At 46.3% G+C, this 21,332-nt stretch overlaps 1 protein-coding gene across 2 annotated transcripts; it reads right to left on the bottom strand.

The window, feature by feature from the left end:
- Window positions 1-31: 31 nt before the first annotated feature.
- MYLIP (myosin regulatory light chain interacting protein) lies at window positions 32-20,629 on the bottom strand. 2 transcript variants are annotated; one of them, XM_080805383.1, is made up of 7 exons: window positions 20,373-20,629; window positions 19,070-19,260; window positions 6,717-6,902; window positions 5,247-5,444; window positions 4,419-4,583; window positions 3,122-3,542; window positions 32-1,567 (listed from the first exon to the last, which is right to left on the bottom strand). In XM_080805383.1, exons 1-7 carry the CDS (start codon window positions 20,457-20,459, stop codon window positions 1,478-1,480), a joined length of 1,338 nt encoding a protein of 445 aa, XP_080661509.1. In that variant the 5' UTR covers window positions 20,460-20,629; the 3' UTR covers window positions 32-1,477. The 2 variants fall into 2 exon arrangements, with proteins under 2 accessions (XP_080661509.1, XP_080661510.1); XM_080805384.1 differs by having other exon boundaries at window positions 19,070-19,155; window positions 20,373-20,515.
- Between the last annotated feature and the right edge of the window lie 703 nt (window positions 20,630-21,332).

Genomic DNA, 21,332 nt, shown 5'->3' with positions numbered 1-21,332 from the left:
TGACAAGAAACCTGAAGACACAAACACCACATCTGCTTTAAAGTCTTTATTATCCTGAATACAAAAGACAGAAGTCCTTTAGGATATAACAGAGTTCTTTATGTGGAAACATTATTTTTTTTTTACAAGTGAAAAAATAAATACCTCTTGGAATAAAGGCTTATATGCTAATATGTGCCATAAAAAAGTAGAGTTTTAATATTTGACAAAATGTCTGTGCAAAGAAACAAATGCATAAACACATTACTGCTACATTAAGGCAATATGAAAAGTATACTCGGAAATCTCAGTAAAGTGACAGTGTAGGTTTCTAGCTTTCACTGAGCTAGTATTGCACCCAATAAGGTCATCTAGGTGTCCCGACGTCCTAGAAAACCCACAAGCTGACCAGCGTCCAAAATGCCCCAGTGGGAGTGGAAAATGTGACTAAGAATGTAGAAACAAAGAAATTCGAAGCCCCTCAAAGACCTAGGGAGGGGACCACCGGAAGTTAATACTTAAGCATTTACTACCAAAAAAAAAAAAAAAAAAAAGCATACGATAATCTAAGATACCTACGATAAGGCTATAAAAGGCTTGATGGCTCGAGCAAAAGCAACCCAGGGGATGAAGCTGGAGTGGAGGTTTTGGGAGAAGTGGGGACCCCCCCCCGGGTTGTACACCGTGAGGCTTCATCTCTGTAGGCAATGCTCTGCTTCCCAAGGAACGTGTGTCCCCTTTTCAACTTCAATAAAACATCCCAGCAACTCAAGAGCCCGAGGAGTGTGGACTGCTCCACAGAAATCTTATAACCAGACTGGTAGCATTTTATAATTGAAAAGACTTGGGGGAAAGAGGTCAGGGAGGGGGTAAAGGAAGTCGTGCATACTGAGTTCTCTGTCTTCCACTAGCCAGACCGGTTTACGTCTGACAACCTGGTTGTCAACGTTTTGAAAGCCCCAGAGTGGACCCAGTCGTTCTTGAGCAAGTTACAAAAACCGAAATGACATTAAGATGACTGTTTCTTTAAGAAAAGTTTCCTATGAAAATGTTCAGAGCTCCACAACCGTACAAAAAGAACCAAGTAAATTCTTAAAACGAATTCTTACAAAATTTGCTGCCACGGAGGAAACTTACCTCGGGATACATCAGGAGACTTCACAATATCCTTTCCTAACAGGTACCCACTTTTTGGCTCTGCTGCCACTTAACTGACATCACAGATCCTACTTATTCCTTTAACTGGATCACGAGAAGAGTGAGTCCAGGGGACGTGTCCGTGTCCAGAACTCTTCCCGGCCCCACCACCACCGGCGCGGACTCTACACGGGGTGTGTTTCGGCGGGGAGGAGTACTCGATTTGTCCTTTTCTTCCTTTTTTAAATGTTGCATGGCAGATGGGCGTGTCAGGCTGTTTTCTCCACGATCTATCATTTGTGTAGTTAAGTAGCAGTGCAGTCCGTGGAAACATGGCACGTCCCGTGAAGGGCACAACCCGTCAGATCACGGTCAGGTTGAGCAGACTGGTGTGGGTCGGCAGATAGACGTGCTGCACGTGCTCCACCCGCGACCTGCAGACCGGACACGACTGCAAAAGAGAAGGCCACGGCACTCGTTAGGACGCCTCGGAGGATGCGTGTTCAGTGCTCACGAGCGGCACCTACTCTAGTCAGTCTGCTATGTAACTTGTGGCCGCGGCTATTTCTAGATCTAAAGGGGTAGATCTTTGTGGTCCCTCTCTTTTTTAAAGATTTTATTTATTTGATAGAGAGAGAGAGAGAGAAAGCATGCATGAGCAGGGGGAGGGGCAGAGGGAGAAGCAGGCTCCCTACTAGGCAGGGAGCCCGATGCTGGACTGGATCCCAGGACCCTGGACTGTGACCCGAGCCGAAGGCAGACGCTAAACCAACTGAGCCACCCAGGCACCCTGATATCTTTGCTTTCTAACAGGTTTGAAAGTCTATACCTTACTAGGGATTCAAAATATTATGAAAAAGTATAAACCGCAGGCATGTAATTAGGTTTCTCATCCCATTCTAACCCAGGCACGACGAGTAAAGTGATTAGCGCGGAATTCTTGCTGTGGGGTGAGGCTGTGTTCCCTGCAAGGGCAGAGTGCAACCCTCTGGCAGTGGGATGCAGGAAAGCTGAGACCCTTCCAGAGTCCGGGTGTCCCTGGCTCAGGGGGCTGACCCAGGCCAGGGCGGCCAGGCTGATGCCATGTGGCCCATGAACTTGGCTCTGCTCTGAATCCCAGGTCACAGCTTCATATCCCCAGCTGGCTTCTCAGCAAGCAGGGCCCTCCCTCAGCCACAAGGGAGCATTAGGCATGGGGGTCCAACCATGTGGGGGCAGGGTTGGGGGGGTGGGAAAAGGCAAGTCCTTGACCTACTGTCCCTGGAGAAGAAACTCCTTGTTATTAACTCATTATCTACTCTCAGGAAGGACAAAGGTGTCCTGCCAGCTCAGTATATAACCATAAAAATAGTTCCGAAATTAGCAGATTTGGAAGGACTAGATAGTGTTTGGGGCTAATTTTAAAATAAAACCACAGTGACATTTAGCAACCAGTTCTTAGAAATGACATGTTGAAAACATTACTGTAAGCGGAAAATGTAAGGTGCGAAAAAGGGAAATATACGTGAGTTGCTTTTGTTGACTGTATTAATATTAAAATTAGTTTGACTTGCTACCTAAGAGCCGATCCAGGATGCCCTCTTGAGGCATATGCGGCAATAAGAGGAAATTAATCACAGATAATCACGGCCGACAATCCCTCCATGGAACTGAAGGTGAGCTCTAACTACCGCTTCGCAGTGTTCTTTTTCAAATATTTTAAGTAAATCATAAAGACAGTGCTCCTCAGTGCCTCCGGCTCACCGGCTCACAAGATGTGTTACCTTGTGAGTCCGAGCCTCGTTTCCAGAACCTGGAAAGGGTCCACGACTTAGAGCAATTACACTGTTGGAAACAGTGCGCTGATCCAGGGTGTTTCCCAAGAGCAGTACCTTTGAAGTCCCCATAGGAGAAGCCCCCACCCCAGGGGTGCAGGTAGGGCTGGGCATTCCGGCTCGCACCCGGCACCCGGCAGGTGCTCACTGACTGTGCGCAGGGGGAGGGGCGGCCGCCGAGCACCCCTCACCTGCAGCTGGGCCGCGCAGCCTTCACAGCACACGGTGTGGCCGCAGGGGCAGAAGGCCGAGTTGATCTCCTCCTCACAGCACACCATGCACAGCATGGCCTCCTTCAGCTTGCGCAGCTTCTCCTGGAGCGCCCGGGTCTGCTGGCAGCTGAGGCCCTCGCAGCTGGCGCAGTTCAGGCTGCTCTCCGAGGACTTAAGCGGGGAGCTGGGAGGGCTGTGCTCGCTTCTCGACACGAGGTCCACAACGCCAGCATTGTACAGAGCCCTCCTGGCGTGGTCATACACCTCCTTTGACGTTCTTTTAATATCGAAGACGTACTTCTTGCCAAGGTTAATATTTTCATTCAGAAACAGAGAGGCCAAGTGGCCCTTCAGGTCTCGGCTGTACTGCATCATGACGGCACTGGTCACCGTGTCACACCTGCAGGGACAGACGGAACGTCCGCTTCAGTACCCTGAGCCCGGGCATTCCCATGATTCGGACCTTCCAATGCTACCATGCCCAAGAATATTCGTGTCAGGGGACATTTGAATTCTTGCCCGCATGCCCAAAAGTAAATTCTTCCAGGGTTACGTGTGTTCAACATTTCAATGATTCTACCTCTCTGTTTCTCCAGTGTCCCTGAGGACCTGGGATAAAGCAGCCGTCAACAGAGAGGACAGTGAGCATGCGCCTCCGCCTCCGGGGACAGGAGCTCCAGTCAAAAACAGCTCGTGGCAGGAAAAAAAGGACATGTTCTTCTTTCCTGGCTTTATGCTAAAAATTCCCACCAATTTTCCATTCTGCTCCAAAATTTGTATGTCTATCTTAACAGAAAAAAGGTTAAGATTGCAATTAAATTTCTCAGCCTTAATTTCTCACATATTTGGGTCAAATCACAAGTCTGCTTTAAGGCACCTTCCGAAACGAGGGTATCGCTAGTGTGGCTAGAAAATCCTTCCTGGGCGCCGAGCAATCGGGGGGTAGCCGCTCTCCCACAGAGACGACTTAGGTCACCCTGCTGGGCAAGAGCGAAGCAGCTGTGGGTCAGGCCCAGCGAGGAGGTGCCGTGAGGGAATAAGGTCAGAGAAGCAGGGGGTGTGTGCGCAGCCTGTTCCCACGCACGTGCTGAGGGGAGAGTGGGACCATGTTGATAAGGATCCCCGTGCTACAGCAGAGCAGGACCAATGTTCGAAAGCAGCCGATTTTCTAAGTCCTGCACAAGATCCACGGACACAATGGTACCAGAAACCACAGGGACCTTGCTGTCACCTGAAAACCCGGAGCTAAGGTTGTGGGGTACGGAGCGCTACGTGCCTGTAGAAAGCGTGGGTCTCTGTTATTGCTCGGTAGAGCCCGCTGGCCGCCCTGGTGCTGATCATCTTGAACAAGAGCACCACGCTGTTCCCAGACTCCTTGGTGACGGTCAAGTACACGTTCTTTCCCGACTGGGTGGCCATCTGCACCACAGGGTAAGCAATCCTGAAAACCCGGGAAGAGAAACGTGAGCCGGCCCTGGAGGGGAGATCTGTCACGGGCTGTGCTCGGGACCCAGTGGGGCTGGGGCTATAAGTAGCCACTGCACTCCCTGCTCAGAAAGGCGTGGGAGAACGGGTGTGGAGAGAAGTGCTGCAGTGAGCTGTGTGTGCGTGTGTGTGTGTGTGTGTAGGTGGAAAGGAGACTTTAACAGCAGTGAACTTTTTTGAAAAATATTAATTCTGCCACATCAGTACACTTAAATTCACAGTTTAAAAATAATGTAGGGGCACCTGGGGGGCTCAGTCGGGGAAGCATCTGCCTTTGGCTCAGGTCGTGATCCCAGGGTCCTGGGATGGAGACCCAGGTCAGGCTTCTGGCTCAGAGGGGCATCTGCTTCTCCTTCTGCCTCTGCCCCTCCCCCAGCTCATGCACGCTCTCTTTCTCACTCTCAAACAAAATCTTTAAAAAAAAAATAAATGAAATAAAAAATAATTAAATGGTTGTCAAGGCCTGAATAAAATTAATATCCATGCCCAAAATGAAACATCTGATTCCTAAAAGGTAAGTGTCTAGCAAATCCCTTTCTGGTTTGATCTATTTTCCTATGCAGAGCTATAAAGGGATATGCATGCTTTGGGCTAAACAAAAATGTAAGACTTAGGTTACCTATTAATTGGGCAGAAGTCGTCTTTGCAAATTGAGATTCCTTCAGGTCCAACCCCAATGAGGAGCTTCTGGCCCTCGCTGTCCCTCACGGAATGCCACTCAATGCCATAGTTTTCCATTGCCGACACGATCTGCAACACCTGGTATTCGGCCGAAGCCTGGCTGGTCCCCTCCAACTCTTTATGCTTCGCAACAATGCTGTTGGACACCAAAAGGGCAGAGAGATATGGGGAGATGAACTGATGTGGACTTTAGAGAGAAATAAGTACCATTTTCACTAGTGAATCACGCGGATGTAGAAAACTCAAAGCAATGTAGCATCGACATTTCATTTATTTAGCAAATTGACTGTAAAATACTTCTGAGGCACCACTCCAGATCCCAAGTGTTAAATATTCAGTAGAAAAAGCAAGTGGGGATGCCGGATGGGGTGAACTGGAAGAATTATGGAAAATCTCTAAAAATATACGTTAAGAAATTTTGCATATAGGAACTCACACAGGTGTCTACACTTACTTTGTAAGTTTCATTGTAAGGGATTGATGAGATCACCTGCAACTGAAGACTACAGGATTTATTCTATCTATGGTGGCAGACAGCCTCTAACACAGTCCTTCAAGATCCCCACCTCCTGAGAGTCACACCCTTGTACACTTCCCTTCACCCGAGTGTTGTGTACCAGCTGTGTTAACAGCTGGCTGGATTCACAACTCACTTCTAAAGCACAGAACGTAGCAGAAGTGATGGGATGTCACTCACTTCTGAGATTAAGTTCCAAAAGGACTTGACTTTGGTCTTGGGTGTTCCCTCTTGCTCCGACTGATGGCTTGTCCTGGGGGAAGCCAGCTACCATGTTATGAAACAGCCCCCTGGAGAGGCCTATGTGGTAAGGGAAGAAGGCCCTGCCAACACACCACGTGAGTCAACCTGGAAGGGGATCCCTCTTTCTGTTGAGCCTTTGGATGACAATGAACTCCACCAACAGTTTGCCTCATGCAAGATTGTGGAGAACCCAGCCGGGCCACAGCCAGATTTCTGACCCACAGCAGGGAGAGATACTATTTGTCGTTGTAAGTCCCTAAGTTTGGGGTAACTTACTCCCCAGGAATAGGTAACTGGGACACGTTAGGTCTCTTGGTTTAATCCTTGCTGGGACGAAGAAAATACCGACATACGTGATATACTTTTGAAGCAATCTGCATCCTTCAGAGGTCCGAGAGATTTTAAAAATTCCTGTTCCATAGCATTTTATATAAGGGCATTGATTTAGGTGGATTATGTTTGGTATCTGTAAATTTCTCAAAGAAAAGGCTAAGAATCTTTGGAAAATAACTGGCTAATGGTCTATTGGGCAATGGTCTAGTCTTAGCCTCACCAATTATCCGTATATAGACCGTAGATGCATTTTCTTCAGGAAATACGGATAAATTCACTAGCTGTATGAATACAGTTGCCCCAGGGCAGCCTCACCTGTTCAAGGTGGCGCTGGAGAGCTCCTTTGCACACAGTTCCTCGTAGCTGTACTTGGCCGTGTTCTGATTGTAGTCTCCAAACTTGGTCTGGGCCAGGAGGGCGCTGAGTTCCACTGCCTGCTCCGGGGAGCACTGGAGGTGGCCGGCCAGGAGGGTCTCCTTGATGTGCAAGAAGAAGATATGCCTGCAGAGCCATGCGAGAAGGAGGTTATCCCCGGGACGAGCTTGATATCAAGCTTAACCTGCTTAGCAATTTCATAAATCGTTTTAGGTAAGGAAAACACAGTAATTTAAAAAGCTACCCTGAAAATGCTTGCCAGTAAAGAGCCGTTTTTGTTTTTTTGTTTTGTTTTGTTTTGTTTTTTTAAATCATGAATATTAAGGCAACATAAGTGTAAGAACTTAAGTTTCTCTGGAATAAAATGTATAACTGAGACAAAAACAAATTTAATTAAGACAAATCCAGCAACATTCAAGTTATCAAATATAAAATAACTTCACACAAGTTTCTGCATTAAACTTAAAAAAATTTTAAAGAAATTACTTTGAGAAAAACTTGATCTCGATGTGGACTTGATATCTTAGCTCCTCACCTTTATTCAAATGACTCTCAGATCTCTAGTTTGCCCCAACTTCTCTAAGCATGATATTCAAATGATATTCAAATGTCAAATATAGACACCTCCACTTGGGATATTCAGGATCCTAATTTCACTTTGTTCAAAACCAGACTCACCGCCTTCCTTCCCAAACCCACTTTTTTTTTTTTTTAAGATTTTATTTATTTGCCAGAGAGAGAGAGAGAGAGTACACACAAGCAGGCAGAGAGAGGCAGGCAGAGGCAGTGAGAGAAGTAGGCTCCCTGCTGAGCAAGGAGCCCGATGCGGGACTCGATCCCAGGACCCTGGGATCATGACCCGAGCCGAAGGCAGCGGCCTAACCAACTGAGCCACCCAGGCGTCCCATCCAAACCTACTTTTTCTCCCAGTGGAAACCTGAGGCTTATTTGTTATTTTACCCATAGACCCACTTTTGACATTTTGTTTTATTTCTACCTACTTTCTATCTCTGCAAACTCTTTAAAGTCAGTTGTAGTCTCCCTATCATTACCTCCTATGACCTATTTGTGTCTCTCAACTGAGAATTTACACTCTCCCCCAAGCCGATCCCTCTAGACTCTGCTAATCCACCTTCCAAGCTACTTGCTTCTGGGGTAAGTTTGCCATTTGTCAGCTCAAAAACTCTTCAAGGGATCCCATCTGTTTGCCAAAGAAGCATGCTATTGGCATGAATCCGGGTTCTGTGAGTCTGGCCCCCAACGTTCAGCCACAAGTCCCGTCATTCCCTCCACCAACTATGCCCCCAGGAAAGGGACAATTTCTCTTCCTGGAAAGACCTAGCAAGTTCATGTCCTCGTGTGTCTGGTCTTGGCTGCTCCCTATGTCCTGAGGGGCATTTTTCCTGTCCCCTCACTGAGATACTCTTTCATCCATATCCTGTGCAAACTGTTTATTTCTCTATCACAGTATTTGAAATTAACTTTTACAGTTAGCTGCACATTAGCTGACTTCTCAAGTGTCTCGAGCACCAGAGAACCTTGTGAATGGATGTAAAACCCCACATCGTCTGCCGGCCCCAAGTTCCATTCCATTTGTGCCTGTCCTAACTGCATACAGTATTACGTGCTACGTTTCCTATAAGGTGTGTCAGACTTAGAAACTCCCAGGAAACGCCACCTACGTTGCCCGTTAATCCAGACTGCCCAAGATTCCCAACAGAGTATCTAAAACTGCCACAGTCAGACCAGCCTAGGTTATAAAATTTGACTCTGGCAAATGTACGGGTATAACCTTCCTTTGATGACTTGTTATAGCTTTTCAAACTTGCTTAAATATCACAATATTCCTCCCACTAACAAATGAGTTACGACCGGCAGTAAATCTCTGACACTGCTCTGAATACAGCTCACACTCCCAGCTTCCCGCTTGCGCTGGATACCCTGATTCCAGTCCTCAACAGTGCTTTTTTTTTTTTTTTTAAGTTTTTATTTATTTATTTATTTGACAGAGATCACAAAGAGGCAGAGAGGCCGGCAGAGAGAGAGGAAGAAGCAGGCTCCCTGCGGAGCAGAGAACCCGATGCAAGACTCGATCCCAGGACCTTGGGATCATGACCTGAGCTGAAGGTAGAGGCTTTAACCCACTGAGCCACCCAGGCACCCCATCAACAATGCTTTTATTTATATACTAGTCCTATGTCTGACATCCTAGGTAGAAGGGACACATGAGCAATATAAGAAAAGCAGAGAGAAGCCGGACTAGAAGTACAAGGGGGAGGGCCCCTATGGACAGTCTCATAACATCAGGCAGACAAGAACCACTAATCTTCCTTTAAGAGATGTTTAAGTTCAACGTTTTGTTTGTTCTAGAAAGATAAAGAAATATTTAAAGTTATCAGACTCTGACAAATACTGCAGGTTTTTCTGGATTCAAAGTCCCAATGATGAAATCACGGTAAGAATGCCTAAGAGCACGGGAAGAAGATAAGCCCGGTTTCTATTTTTTTTTTTTTTAAGATTTTATTTATTTGATAGAGAGAGAAAGATCACAAGTACGCAGAGAGGCAGGCGGAGACAGAGGGGGAAGAAGGCTCCCCACTGAGCAGAAAGCCCGATGTGGGGCTCGATCCCAGGACCCTGAGATCATGACCTGAGCCGAAGGCAGAGGCTTAACCCACTGAGCCACTCAGGCGCCCCAAGCACGGTTTCTATTAACCCAAACATCTGTTAAAGTATTTTTGACACCACTCAACTGAGAAGGGGGTCCCTACTGGGGCAAAGAAATAACCACAGAAATAGCTTGTTTTAAAATAGCTATCTGAGCCGTGAGGGCTCGCACTCCCATGCGATCGTGGTGGTACAACACTGCTTCAGCTGTCCAAGGCTTTCTCGACGGCTGTTCAGTAAATTTCATCTTGGTGGACGTATCCCTGTCTCTGTCCTCACGGGAGGGCGAACAGTTGGACACAAAACTCTGAACACATGGTGATGCTAAAGAAGAAATTACAGGCTGAACGAGTGTAAGGGCATCACCACAAACCAAGTCTTCTCCATGTAAATACTGCTCAGGTATCTTTTAACTTCTTTATATCAACCTAGAGACTAGTTCTCTGCTGCACGAGTGACGCTTTACCTCCAAGAGTCTCAAAATTGATCTAAGTTCTCTTTCTGAACTACCCACGCCCACTCCTAGAGAGGCAGGTGCCAGAGTCAAAGGCGAAGGAGCAGGAACAGAATACGAACAGGTGGTCTGGGGTCTGAGACCGCACGCGATCTTTTCTCAGCCTGTGGGTCAGCATTTCAAAAGGCGCCAGCAGCAGGACAACTGGCCTTTTCTCCGTACCCCCTTCTAGGCTGGACGGCAGTGCATACCCTGTAAGTAGAACAGTCCTCCCCTTTCCCGCTAGGTGAACTTCCTGATAGGGCCCTTCCTGTATTCTGCAGTTTCACGGCTATCAGGGAATCTTTCCATTTGAAGTCAACAAATATTTGTCATTCATTGCCTCCGGGCCGAGCCCTACCGTGGGGTCACAGGGTGAACCGATCTGATAGATCCTTTTTAGGTGGAACAGGTGAGCCTTTAGCATGAAGGGATGATGCCTACTGCGGTAACTCCTCAAACTGGTTTTTGGGGGACACGTTGATGCTCTTGAGGAGAACAAGACAAGGAAGCAATGACCACAAGGGTCACCAGCTGCAGTGAGCCGTCAACACACGATTTCATGTCCTCTTCCCAACAGCGACGGTGGCACAGCTCGGAGACACATTCCAACGAGGAATCCAGGGATGGCTCAAGTGTTCGCAGGGTGATTTTGAATCAAACACTTTTTTTTTTCCTATTACTTTTCTCTTGAACCATTTGCTCTGTTAACTATCTAGTTCATGGACTACCCCCCCCCCCCGCCATCCCTTTTTGTAAAATGGGCGAAAGGATACCGATCATATCAAAATAAGCAGATGTGAGCAAAGAAGTCATACCTGCAATGAAATTGTTTAGGATTTTATTTACTTGAGAGAGAGTAGAGAGAGAAAGAGAGAGCGCACCAGCAGAGGGGAGGGGCAGAGGGAAAAGCAGGCTTCCCACCGAGCAGGGAGCCCGATGCAAGGCTCGACCCCAAGACCCTGGGACCATGACCTGAGCCGAAGGCTGTTGCTTAACTGACTGAGCCACCCAGGCGCCTCATTGAAAATTTTTTTTAACTAAAGATCAAAAGTGGTTGACATCTCTCATTGGCTTTAGGCTACGTGCTAGAATCACAAACAGAAAGAAAGTCTTTGGGAAAAAAAAAAGTCTTTGTCTTAAGCAAATATCTGTGAATATGTCCTGCAGACAAAAGCTGAAACTGAATTTTCTAAACATTCTTCTGGCTGCGTGATTCCTCAAGTTTTACTCAGTTATCAAGCAAATGGATTCCATCAATATGCGGATCGGTCTGGAGGCTCAAAGCGAAACATTCCGGCTCAGTCGGGTCTTTGCATCATGGGCACAAATGAATTCACCCCTGCTGTGTCATTATGGAAGATTTAAAAAAATGGAGTAAATATTAAGGATCTGCCATATTCTAATTAAAAAAAGTCACATATCCTAAGGACATTTTTGTTTCAAAGTCCTTCAAATTTCTTCTACTTTAAAAATTAATGCCTTCCCATAGCTTTAAGGAATAGAGTGAGGTCATTTAAGAACTGTGAGCAGAGAACTGTCCTCTGAACACTGGCTTGTCTCATAAAGAAATCACCTAATAATCAAAGCAGAACTTTTTGGCAAACCGACAGGGGTTGCTGACCTGCCCATCACAGGGGGGTTGTACTCAATCACTGCCATCTGGTATCTTCCCGGTGACGTCATTTTGAAGAACTTTCTGTGACACAAATGTAAATCAACTATATTCACATTTGCTGTTAGACTCAACACTGAAGTAACAAGCCTAAAGCATCTTTAAAATGGCTAAGAAGTGATTTTTAAAAACTCTCCAATGCCAACAACTGAACAGTGTTTCTCCCCCAGACCTGACTGACCCTGGCCAGTGATGCCGGTGTGTCTCTCACCCAGTCAGACCCCCTCTGAGCTCCCCCGTGTGCCTGCCTCAGGCCAGTGAGCCAGTTCACCACACGGGTTTATTTTAAACCAAGCTCCAACTGCTGAGCTATATTTTAAAAACCATCAAATTAAAAAAAAAAAAAAGAATCACTATACATTTTTTGTTTCGTGTCTTAAATTCCACTGAAACAAAAATCAGTTCATGACGGATCCTAGGCTTCAATGTAAAAGCTAAAACCGTAACAACTTTTAGACAGACACATGAGAGGGTATCTCCATCCCTTGGGCGGTAGGCAAAGGTGTCTCTCAGGACACAGTTAAGAATCATAAAAGAGAAAAACGGACAAATCAGACTTTACCAAAATTAAAAATTTCTACTCATCAGGCTCTCTGCTCAGCAGGGAGCCTGCTTCTCCCCCTGTCTCTGGCCCTCCCCCTGCTTGTGCTCTCTCTCAGTAAATAAAAAAATCTTTTTTTTTTTTTAAAGATTTTATTTATTCGACAGAGAGAGACACAGCGAGAGAGGGAACACAAGTAGGGAAAGTGGGAGAGGGAGAAGCAGACTTCCTGCTGAGCAGGGAGCCTGATGTGGGCCTTGATCCCAGGACCCCGGGATCATGACCTGAGTTGAAGACAGACGCTTAATGACTGAGCCACCCAGGCGCCCCAATAAATAAAAAAACTTAAAAAAAAAAAAAAAAGAAAAGAAAATGGGCAAGCCACAGGAGAAAATACATTTATAAAACACATCTCTGACAGAGAACGGGTAGATGGCAGAATCTGCATGGATCAAAAACAAAGGCAACAACTCAGTAAAAATGGGTAAATGACGAGTATAGATACTTCACAAAAGAATATGTAGGAAAGGCCAATAAGCACGTGAAAAATGTGTTTAACATTATTAATCAAAAGAGACCTATCAATGAAACCCACCCCCCCACCCGCCCCCGGAAGCCTGGCAGGGATGTGGAGGACTCAGAGACTCTCAGTGGGAGCACAGAGTGGGACGCTTTGGGGAAAGGGCTGGCAGTTACTTACAAAACTAAATGATCACTTCCTCTGTGACCCAGCTACCCCATTCTGAGGTATTTCCTCAAGAGAAATGAAAATATATGTCTACAAAAGAGATTGTACTTGACCACAGCAGCTTTACTCAGAATAGCTGGAAAACAAGTGTTCATCAACACAAGTACGGATCGACAGTAGCCTGTTCACACGATGGACTGCTACTTAGCAAGCAACAGCCGCTGATATATATGTTAACAATAAGGTGAATCTCTAAAAAATTAAAATGAACAAAAGATGCCAGACACAAAAGAGCACACGCCGCACGATCCCATCTGCGTGAAGCAGGACAGGCATAACTACCCCATGCTGGGAAAACACACAACCCTGGTTGTGCAGTGGGGGGCAGGGGTGGGGAAGGAGGGCAGAGACCGACCTCAGAAGGGCATGAGGGAACTTTCTGGAGTGGCGCTAATGTTCTAAATCTCAGTAAGGATTTTGTTTAAGCAGATATATCCATTTGTCAAACCTCATCAAATGGTATAATTAGGATTTACGCATTATGTCGTATGTAAATATCTTATCAAAAGGGAAAAAAAAACTGTAGACAAATGCAGAGTTCTACTTAAGGATATGCATACTGAAGTCTTTAGGGGGAAGTGTACTTACCCACAACTTAGTTTGAAACACATCAAAAACAAACTTGTGATAAAGCAAGTGTATTAAGCTGATTAAACTATAATAGTAGAATTTAGATCAGGGTATTGGCTGTTGACTGTAAAAATCTTCGACTTATCTACATGTTTGAAAATACTCATAATAAGAGGCTCAGTAAATAACATTAGTGAAAATCCTTTTGGTCATGGTTCCGAATTCAAATGAGTACCTACCTATCTTAAAATGAACTATCAGATCTACTACTCTCCATGGAAGGCTTGCGATTGAGAAGCTGTCAGGACCAAATAATGACCAAGTCAGGTCTCTATTCAGTTTAAGGAAATCCTTCTCAAAGCCCAAAATGGAAAATGTGAACCACGGAACAAATTTGTTCTTTCTCAGATTCCAAAGCAGTTAAAAGACACAGGGTTGTGGGGGGGTGGGCGGGTAGGGCAGAAAGGGAAGGGAAACCCCCCATCTCAGAAGTGATTACCAGAAGCATGAGATCTGCATTTGGAAAAAATAGGATTACTAACTCACAGCAGATACCTGACCCAGGCAAAAAATAACCCAGGCCATCCTGCAGTTTAAATGTGTTCCCTACAAGATCTTTCCCAATGGTCTGGATCGCGGGGAGTGCTGTTAGATCCAGGAGAGTTCTAGAAACAGGTTACAGTGGGGCATGACTGAGAGAGGACCTCATTCGCCTAGAGCTGTGCGTCACTGGGCACCCTGAGTCTGACCCTATGTGCCATCTAAATAGTCCACTTTTAGTTCAAATGACAGATTTAAAATTAAAAGTTCATTTTGGTTACATAAAAAATCAATTTCTTAATGTTCTTTGGAAACTTCATACAAATACACACGTATGAGAAATTCATAAAGATACTTGAACGTGTCCAGACGGGAGATCTGTGGCTATAAATATCCTATATTTTGCATAAAAAGAAAGACTAAATAGTTAAATTAGTATTCAGAAATCTAATACTTTCTGAAAACAGTAGCAAAGTCTGCTTTTCTTTCCTGGAGTCTGTTTTGTCCTTGGTCATACAAAAAAAAAAAAAAAAAAGGAATGTGTCATTCTACTCTTTGGCATAGAATTGATATGAAAAACACAGTGATACCTTTACAGCAGATAAATATTGCTGCAACAGTATCTACAGAACATACCACAATACCATATTCTGAACCCCACAAAGGGGTTTGACCAACATACCACATACCACATACCATATTCTGAACCCCACAAAGGTAAATTATGCTAAGCAGGCTTTACCGACAGTGACAACATATTGAAAAATTTTGTACATGATTACAGGTCCTGGCTAGGATCCATATGATTTGGTTTGAACACCTATTTATTTATTTGAGAGAGAAAGAGAGAGAGAGAATGAAAGCAGCAGAGCAGGGAGGGTCAGAGGGAGAAGCAGACTCCCCCCCAGGCGGGGAGCCCAATGTGGGACTTGATCTGGAGACTCAAGGATCATGACCTCAGCTGAAGGCAGACTGTGCCCATGGTTGCATTTGGCACTTGCTTTGTGGATTCAATGAGGCCATCTTCCCTGGATTTTGACATCCAAGTGATTTTTGTTGGGAGAAAGGGAACACGTGGTTCAATAAGTACTTAGAACCTACAAACTGGCTGAAAATTAGATTAAGAGAGTCTGTTGCTTAAAAACTATCTGAATTTCATAAAAGGTCCAGGCGAGTGGTAGTTCATTTTAGATGAGAACTAATAGCCACAGTAAACAAAAGGCTTGGGGTGGGGGGGAGAGAGTGAAGGAAGGAAGCAAAAGAATGCCGAGCACAGAGAAAATTCTTAACAGACAGTAATCACTACAAAACATTTTTTAATGGTGAGATTTCTTTTAGATTGTCTCAAACTTTTCAGTTTATAAAAGCAAACTGGTAAACGTTTCACTAGCTGTAAGAAAATTTATATCATTAATATCTGTTAACCCCATTTTTATTTCTAATTTCTTAATTCATGGATTCAACAAATGTTTATGCACCAGACACCTGGTAGACTCTGGGGATACAATGTTGATCAGCCCCCTGCTTCACGGAATTTAAATTATTAGAGTAGCTGACAATAAACAAATTGTCACATAAGTAAATGGTAGTGTTATACGCTCATTAGATGCTATAAAGGAAAGCTACTTGATGTCTTGGGACAGTGCAGTCTCCTGGGCAGACCCAGCAAAGGCTTTCCCAAGGCGCAATGGAGGACAGCGGGATTTAACGAGTGGAGTCAAACTCAGCACCACTTGCTCGCACAGCTGAAATCTCTATGAAATTCAACGTTCAGGATTACAGCATTTCTCTGAACATGTAGTTCAGGATTCATGGAACCCTTGCACTGAGGCTGATTTCTGGGAAAGAGAATTCAGGTGTTGATGAGTCTTAAGGACGTGTGGGAGGGCCCCTAGCAAAGATCACAGAACTCTGCTAAAATGTAGCAAAGTCAGGAGAAACAAAGATTTTATTGGCAGTGGGCAGTATAATCACCATCTCTGAAGATGAAGCATGTAATTCTCAAATCTCTGGCTTTGAAAATGTTGACAAAATCTGGTCTCAATTGCTGTGAATAACTAGAGAGACTTTAAAAGGCAAGAATTTCAAAGATCATTATTATTTCAGATCTACCTCCAGAATACATTAGTTTCACTTTTAGCTTTAACGCACAGCATGGCCAACATCTGAGGAATATACCTGCTTGTCTCTGCCTCTGAAATGACCGGCTGAGTCTGAACAAGACTCTCTGGTTACTTTCCAGACACCCCTCCCCCCAACCCTGCCACCGCCTTCAAAGCCAAACATCATAATCTGGGTAAAGAACCAAATCTAAAATTAGGCCAAATCAGAGACCAGATTAACTGTATCAATCTAAGCAGACACTTGATATGGTTTTTCTTTCTTCATTTTTTTGGGGGGGGGTCTTCAGAAAAATAAATTTAGGAAAACATTGAGGAAAATAAGATAGAGAGGAAGCAGAAGCAAAGAAAAAAAAATTTGCTGCTAGAAAGGATTTTTAGAGAGAAACTTTTCCTAGGCTTTCAACTTGAGAAGCAGCTCAGGGTTGGCTCAGTCTTGGAAGTCTGGACACTCTGGTAGTTGGGGGCAGAGCTGTACCTAGAATGCAGCCCTTCTGCCCCCCCTCCCCTCCCAACGACTCTCCTGTTACCAACAGGCCTTCCTGTGGCTGTCTCCTTAATCTGATGCAAAGTAATACATTCACTGCCCCCACTCCGACCAGCTCTACAGTGAGTGGGCTACTTTAATTCTCCACAGAGACCAATTTGGCCAGGATAGTTCAGAACCATTTAATAAACTATCCAGACACTTTCAGTATACTAAATGTCCCCTCCTGACTTGACTTTGAGAGGGTAGGAAATCACAGCTCCTACCTGGACTGGCAGAGCTGGGTTTACAGACCATGTAAACAGATCTACTTTATTTTCACAGGAGTTCATACAAATATTTTATAACAAATTATTAAACATCAAAAAGTTTACCAACTAGCTTTATCTGACTGACATGACGTGAGAGAAAATCAGTATTTTTGCTCCAGAGTTACATGCATGTAAAAACAAGGCTAATTGTAACTAAACTGGATCCAGCACAACTTATGATCCTAATAAAAAGGTACAAATGTTAATTACAATCACTTTAGTTACTAAAGCAGAATGCTCTGTGCTTTAGGTGGCACTTTCTTCAAATTCTGTATTTTGGACAACCTCATGAAAAACCAGTAAAATTTACCAATATTTTAAAAGCAAATCAAATGCTTAGGTCACGCTAACTTTTTGATAAGATTTCAAAAGGAACTAGAGTCAAAAATTACCTAGGTAACTAGGTATATATTCTCTGAGTGCTGCTATTAGGCATGGATCTCAAGAGTTAAAGTCAGCTGAGTCAACAAAGTAGGAAATTTCTAACTCACAGAATATCTCTATTTCTTGCATGAATAAAATGGACTTAATAATGGTTATTAACTCAATTGCAGAAAGCACAGGTAAAGACCATCCAGTGGCAAACTTTAAAGTCTATAATCATTCATAACACCATTGGATCATGCTATTATGACTGCAGCCATTGTTTAAATGAAATGTAGTTGGTCCTCAAAGCTTCTGCAGATTTAAAAAATTAAGCTGTAACATCAAAATAGATTTGCATCCAGAGATCTGCAAAGGATTGCAGAACTACGCAATGAAAATTCCAATATGTTGTAGTATGTGTGCGTGTGTGTGTGTGTGCGCGCATCCTTTTCTCTTACTTGATTCCAAGTTATCACGTTGAAGTGCAGAGTGGAAACTTTCATGAATCAGCCTTAAGTTAAAAAACAAACCAACAAACAAACAGCACCTATTCTGATTAATATAAACAGCTAAAACAATCTTAAACATTCAATTATGTGAATATTTTGCAAGACATTTTCAGGAACACTAAGAATGCAAAATACTAGCTTACCCAGAGACAAATTGAACATTTCCCTTGCCCTTTAATAAAGTTCTGTAACAAGGTAAAAGAGACATTTCAAATTCAAATGAACAGTATTTCAAAATATGTTTCTATTGGTCCTTCAGCAGAGGACAAAAAAAAATGACATGCTAACAACTCTTAAAGGATTTTGCTCACTTATCTTTACTCGAGATTGTCATGTTCACGTTTTTCATGTGCATGGCAAATTTCCAAACCAAAGGATTATGAAAAATATTAGAACTCAGATCCAAAGTTTGTTATTTTTAAAAGTCGTTTTCTTTTTCTTTCGTTCTTTTTTTTGTACCATGCCGCTATATGATTTAGATCTCTTACATTTCAGCAATAAATACTGAACGCCAGTTTCTTAATTTGGCTCATCCTTGAGAAGTATTACAGTCAGTCCAGGGGAAAAAGAATTTTCTGTTTGAAAAAGGAAACAACACGCTCCGGTTGTCTACCACGGCTGGTGGTTTTCTAGAAGTAAAGAGACGAATTCAACAACCTAAACAATCATGTGTTATTTATCTATAGGTTGGAGCTCGATTACACCAGCCTTACAAAGTTCTCTTACCAAGTATACAAGAAACTTAAAAAACTTCTACAATTCTGCTCTGAGTCGGACAGAGCTCTTTGCTGCATATTGTAATCTGACACTAGGCAGAAGTTGACTAAGTTTAAGTAACCCAAGAGGAACTGTTTCCTGCTTTCTGTTAGAACGGTCTACAGTGACCTGTAGTAACACGGCTGAGGCAGAGGTTACTATCGGGCATTATATGCCGCTATCAGGAAGTCAGTTGGGGTTTTAACCTTTTTTTTTTTTTTTCCTGCGTTGTGGCACTGATCCCGAGTGTTTTTAAGTATTCAAACCTGCTGCCTCATTGTTTACAAGACAAGAAAAACCTCAAGAGCTAGAAAATGCACCCCAGGCCAACTGGGCAGCTCCCTGTTCACCTCAACAGAAGGGCTGGGCCGTGGAAAACTTCTCAGTTACCAACCAGCTCACTCTGTATCAAACGCATTTGCCTGTGAACATCGCTGGGGAAGGGCAACGGCCCTTTCTAAATGGAATCAAAGGTCTATCTGACATTGGTTTATTTCGGTGTCACTTTACCTAGTCTGCTCCTGTAAGATGAGATGAGGCTCCACGAAGAACTTGACTCTCAGTTTAAGCCGGTAAGGGGCTAGCCCATCCATCTGCTGGGAGATCCGATTTCTCAGATTTAGCCATAAACTTTCACCTTTGCTACCCGTAAATTGCAATCCAAAATAATCAACTTCTATAATTCCCAACCGCCTGCACACCTAGAACAAAAATGAAGGCAACAGGATGAGGAAATGGTTCATGAAGTGCAAGCAAACCCAAGGACACCATCTGGGTCTAAGATTCCCGCTTGCTTTTCAACAAAGTTCAGCAAAGGTGTTACAATGCCTGTTTTAAGCTGTAAGAACAAAGTTCTAAGATCCCAGTGTTGCTAAACCAACAGAGAGGCTTGTGCTTCCTTTAACACCCAGGACACTGTCCTCTGCGGTAGAGAAAAAGATGTCCTCAGAAGCAGCCTTCCAGAAAGGCTGAGGAAGGGAATCTACAGGGTATTTTCCCTCTTATTCCAATCACTGGAATTTCCTCCACCAGCACAACCTGCACAGCTGATCCGGCAGATTATCCGGACAATTTTAACCATCTGGACTCCAAAAAAACAAACACATTGAGGAAACACGCCACAAGTGTCAACTAAGCTTGTTACAAGAGGTTTTGCAAACATCTCAGGTCTAGGGGATGTGAGGGCACAGCTTTCCACTTGAGATCAAATTTGCTGTCTGTCCTACCAACACGCACTGTTTCGAACCATTCTTCTCGACTCCTAAGGAAATGCGGGCTTTAAAGGCAGCGGAGTGCATGACCTAAACCCACGGTCCTCTAGAGCCCCGCAAACGGGGAGGTGCAGGTGAACGGTCCATTTGAGAAGCAGCAAGAGACGAGGGCCCCGCTTGTCTGCCAAGCAACCCCAGGGACCTGCGACCGCCAGCAGCCACCTCATCTCAGGGCTCAGCTGGCGCTGCCAGACCCCGCGGGGACCCGACAGGCGGCATCATGCACACACCTGCGGCAGGTGTGCTGGGCCGCCTTCTTCCGGGAAAGTGCGGGGTTTGGGGGGGGCAGGGTGGCAGGCCCGCCGCGCGCGTCCTCGGCACCCCCCCGCCACGCGCTCGCAGCCTGCAGGGACCGCGTGCCCCACGGCCGCGCGGAGGAGGGGGCGCGGGCCGAGCCGCCCGGGACGCGCTCCCCCCGGCCGCCGCCGCAGCGCCGCCCGCCCCCCGGCAAGCCGCGTTCCCCGGAGCCTGGCGCCGCCGCGAGGCTCCTCGGCCTCGGGGGACCAGCCGACCCCCACCCCCGCCCGGCCCCTCGTCGTCACCTGGTTGAGGCAGTCCTCGCCGTTGGCTTTCGCCTCCACCTCCACCTCCATCAGCACCGCGTCCGGCCTCGTCACATAGCACAGCATGGCTGGGGCCGCCGCTGCCGCCACAGCCGCCTCTTCTTTGGTGTGCGCGGGGCTGCCGCCTCGCCGCGGCTCAGACCCAGCCCCGGGCTCGGCGAGGCTGGCCCTCGGGAGGCTGCAGCGCCGCAGTCCGCTGCCCCGCGCCCCGCGGCCCCCCGCGCCCTCCTCCCCGCCACCCCCTCGCCAGCCCGCCCGCCCGCCGGCTGCCCGGGTCTCCGCGGCGGCGCCGCACTCCAGCAGCCCGACTGCCTGCGGCGCGACGGGACTCCTCTGATATAGTGGCCCCGCCCCCTCCGGCTGGGGCCCCCGCCAATCACGGCGGCCCCGCCCCTCCGCCGCCGCCCGGCCAGCCAATAGCGGCTCCGGCTCGGCCGCGGCCCGACCTGCCAGCGCCGGCCGAGTTCTCCCCGCCGCCCCGCGAGGGGGCCGCCTGCGGACGCCGCGGGCTGCGGGAGGAGGGCGGCTCCGGGACGCGCCCGCCGCCTTTGCCCGCTGGGCGACGCTGCTCCGAGCGGCCCGCAGCCCGGGGCTCCCAGGCGGGGGCGCCTCTCGGTCGGGCTGGACCTGACAGCGACTCCACGCCTCGGAGCCGCCGCCGGTCTCCGGCAAGCCTGGGATCGCTCCGAGAACGCTCTTCGGGAGAGGCGCACGCGGAGAGCCCAGGGAGCCGCCCCCAAGCCCACCGCAAACTCTTTTCCCGGGGGTTTGCCACAGCGGGTGGTTGCAAGGAGGGACGGTTGCTCCTCATTTTGGACCTCGTCAGCTGAAAAACAAAATCTGAGTATAAAAGTTTGTGCCGTTGAGCGCTGAGCCGGGGAGCTTGGTCCAGAGCTTTTGTATAGATCCTCACCGGAGGCTTCTGTTTACTGGTTGTGC

This window comes from Martes martes (genome assembly GCF_963455335.1).
Source record: "Martes martes genome assembly, chromosome: 6".
NCBI lineage: Eukaryota > Metazoa > Chordata > Mammalia > Carnivora > Mustelidae > Martes > Martes martes.
The sequence above is the reverse complement of the archived record's forward strand: the minus strand, read 5'-3'. Positions and strand labels throughout refer to the sequence as shown.